This window comes from Magnolia sinica, chromosome 10 (genome assembly GCF_029962835.1).
Source record: "Magnolia sinica isolate HGM2019 chromosome 10, MsV1, whole genome shotgun sequence".
Classification (NCBI taxonomy): Eukaryota; Viridiplantae; Streptophyta; class Magnoliopsida; order Magnoliales; family Magnoliaceae; genus Magnolia; species Magnolia sinica.
In genome coordinates, this window is record NC_080582.1 from 11,645,473 (window position 1) to 11,649,252 (window position 3,780).

At 50.3% G+C, this 3,780-nt stretch overlaps 1 protein-coding gene across 1 annotated transcript; it reads right to left on the bottom strand.

Moving 5' to 3' along the window:
- Nucleotides 1-2,858, bottom strand: LOC131217343 (leucine-rich repeat extensin-like protein 4). The gene has a single exon (XM_058212256.1). It carries the CDS (start codon nucleotides 2,692-2,694, stop codon nucleotides 1-3), a length of 2,694 nt encoding a protein of 897 aa, XP_058068239.1. The 5' UTR covers nucleotides 2,695-2,858.
- Nucleotides 2,859-3,780: the final 922 nt, after the last annotated feature.

A 3,780-nucleotide genomic window follows, 5' to 3' on the forward strand; every position in this document is an offset into this window, starting at 1 on the left:
TTATAGAGATGGTAATATTGAAGAATCAGACGACGTTGGGGAAGAGAATCTCAATGGCGCTGGAGCAGGTGCCGATGCCGACGTCGTTGTTAGAGGTGCAGGTGTAGGAAATGGTGTCCCTTGAGAAGGCTCCAGAGATGGTGTTGGTGAAATTGGAGCAGGTTCTGGCGATGGTGTTGGTGGAATTGGAGCAGGTGCCAGCGATGGTGTCGTTGGAACCAGAGCAGGTGCCGGCGATGGTGTCATTGGAACCGGAGCAGGTGCCAGTGATGGTGTCGTTGGAACCGGAGAAGTCGATGGAGTCACTTGAGCTGGCGTTGGTGACTGAGTATCTGGAGCTGGAGCGGTGGAGGGTGTTGAAGATGGGGTTGCTATCACTGGAGTTGGTGATGGTGAAGTATCAAACGACGGTGGGGAAGAGAATGTCGATGGCACGGGAGCAGGTGCCGATGCCAATGTTGTTGTTGTAAGTGCAGGTGCTGGTGCAGGTGCAGGAAATGGTGTCACTGGAGTAGACCCCGATGAAGGTGTTGGTGGAACCGGAGCCTGCTCCGGTGATGCGGTCTCTAGAACCGGAGAAGGTGATGGAATTACCGGAGTTGGGGTCGATGGCGGAATTTCTGGAGCTGGAGTAGGGGAGGAGTTTGAAGATGGCGTCACCGGACCAGGTGCCTGCTCTGGCGATGGTGTCTCCAGAACTGGAGAAGGTGATGGAATCACAGGAGCTGGGGTCGATGGCGGAATTTCTGGAGCTGGAGTAGGGGAGGGGTTTGAAGATGGCGTCACCGGAGCAGGTGCCTGCTCTGGCAATGGTGTCTCTAGAACTGGAGAAGGTGATGGAATCACTGGAGCTGGGGTCGATGGCGGAATTTCTGGAGCTGGAGTAGGGGAGGTATTTGAAGATGGTGTCACTGAAGCAGGTGCCTGCTCCGGCGATGGTGTTTCTAGAACTGGAGAAGATGATGGAATCACTGGAGCTGGGGTGGATGGCGGAATTTCTGGAGCTGGAGTAGGGGAGGTATTTGAAGATGGTGTCACTGGAGCAGGTGCCTGCTCCGGCGATGGTGTTTCAAGAACTGGAGAAGGTGATGGAATCACTGGAGCTGGGGTGGATGGCGGAATTTCTGGAGCTGGAGTAGGGGAAGGATTTGAAGATGGTGTTACTGGAGCAGGAACAGGTGAAGGCGTGGAAGATGTGGATGGAGGGGTGGAAATGGACGACAGCGATTCTGTCCCCAGAGGAGGAATAGGCGAAGGCATTGGAGAATTGGATGGAGAGATGGAAATGGACGACGATGGCGTTTTCGGGATTGGAGAGGGAGAGGGTGTTGACGACGGTGTCGTGGGAGCTGGAATAGGCGAAGGTGTTGGAGAAGTGGATGGAGGCATGGAAATGGATGTCCATGTGTCATCGTCATTAAATGTCGGACCACCCAATCCACCACCACCACCACCACCACCACCTCCTCCACCACCACCACCGCCACCACCGCCACCGCCGCCGCCGCCACCACCACCACTACACTTGGACTTTGCACAGTCGACTGGGCGGCCCACCACCGGCGCGCACATCTCCGCAGTCTTCTGCTCAGGACGGTCCGGCACACAATTGCTCTTGTCATCGAGAAAGACGTCTGACCTCGACGATGGCACGCAGTCCTTCGCCTCGCCGTCGAAGTAGTTATAAGAGAATGTGAAATTGGAGAGGTTTGGCAGACGACAGATACTCTCTGGCACGACTCCGGTCAGCTTGTTATTTGAGATGTCCAAATCCACCAGAGACTTCAATTCAGAGAGGCTATTTGGAAGTACCCCCTCCAACGAATTCGATCCAACATTTAATACCGTTAGATTCCCCAATAACCCAATATCAGATGGCAGACAACCTGAAAGTCCGCTATTCATCATCACAATCTCATTCAAAGTGTTAGTCATTTTCAAAATGCTACTTGGAATGCAGCCGCCGAAATTATTATTAGCAAAAACGATGACAGATGCCGTTGAATTTCCGATATTTTCGGGGATACTGGAACTGAACCGATTGTCATTCAAAAACAGAGCATCAAGGTCCTTGTCGAAGAGCTCTACCGGCAAAGGCCCTTCAAAATCATTAAAACGGAGGTCGAGGTACTTCAATACCGGAATCCCAAGAACCACTTTCGGGAATGGGCCCACAAAGTGGTTATTGCTAACATCGAGCTCATGGAGGAGAGAGAGTCGTGAGAAGCTTTTGGGGATAATGCCACAGAAGCGATTGCTGTTGATGTGAAAGACAGAAATGTCAGTGAGGAGTCCTAATTCAACAGGGAGATATCCGGCAATATCCCAGTCGTTGAGATCGATTCCAGAGACGACTTCGAACGATGGGACATCGAGAGCCGGCGAACAGAAAACCCCATTGTAAGAACAGACATTGGGGCCTTCCCAATTGGCAGTAGCCTGAGATGGGTCGGAGAAGATAGTTTTTTTCCATGCTTGGAGGGCGATGTAGGCTCTCCGGAGCCTGGGATTTTTGAATTCTTCATTCACTTCAACCTGCAGATCATAGTCGTCAGGGAGATCGCCTTTGCCGATGAGCTTGAGGAGCTGGCGGCGGGCAATGAGGTTAGCGTGGGCATCGGAGAAGGCAAAGGAGGAGGTGGAGAGAGATAGGAAGAGGGAGAGGATGAGGAAGAGGCGGCCAGAGGCTTGCATTGTAATCTGACGGGGGAGAGAGAGAGAGAAGAAGGAGAAAAGAGAAAAGGCGTGTATCCGTCTCTTCCTATTTTTTTCAAATTTCTGTTTTTTCTGTTAGGGGGTTTTGGCGGGGGAACTTAGGGCCTCTTATTTGCCGCGAAAATTGAGGGGTTTTTGCCGTTCAACTCCTGGCGCGGATTGGGTACCAAACCCCCAACTAGGACTTAGATGGAGGACGCGGATTGGCTACTCCCCCTGCCACCAGCCAATGGCTGGTGGTCGGTGCTCTGTGGGCCCACCATGATGTATGTGTTTCATCCATGCCGTCCATCTATTTTTCTAGATCATTTTAGGGTATGATACCAAAAATGAGGTATATCCCAATATTAAGAGGGCCACATTACAGGAAACAGTGTTGAATGAAAGTCAACAATTAAAAACTTTTTGGGGCCAATAAAAGTTTTCGATCAAGCTGATCTTTATTTTTTTTACCTTCATCTAGGTCTTTATGACCTAATCAACAGATTGGATGTCAAAAAAACAGTACAGTGGGCCTTAGGAGGATTTTAATGGTGGATATCCAATCTCTATTGTTCTCCTGTGGTGTGGTCCACTTGAGATTTATATCCCTCTCAATTTTGGGATCAAGCCCTAAAATGATCTTTAAAAACGTATGGACGGCATGGATGAAACACATACATCATGCTGGGGCCACAAAGCACCGACCCTCAACCACCGGGATTGAGGCAGGGGAGTAGCCAATCCGTTTCCCTAGATGGACGCCCCTGTCAAGGACTCTGTGGGGCCCACTGTGATATAGGTGTTTTATCCAAGCCGTCCATTCTTTTTTGAAGATCATTTTAGGGGATTAACCTAAAAAAGAGGTGTAGGGATTGGGTACTATTCCCACCAGTATGTATAGCTAGAGATAGACGATCTTATCAGGGGCACTATGGGCCACGTTGTGTATGTGTTTTATCCACTCCGTTCATTCATTTTGACAGTTAATTTTAAACCTTAGCACAAAAAAGGAGATTGATCGATGGCCCAAGTGGACCACAGAACAGGAGACAATGATGCCCACTGTTGAAACCTTACCAGGGC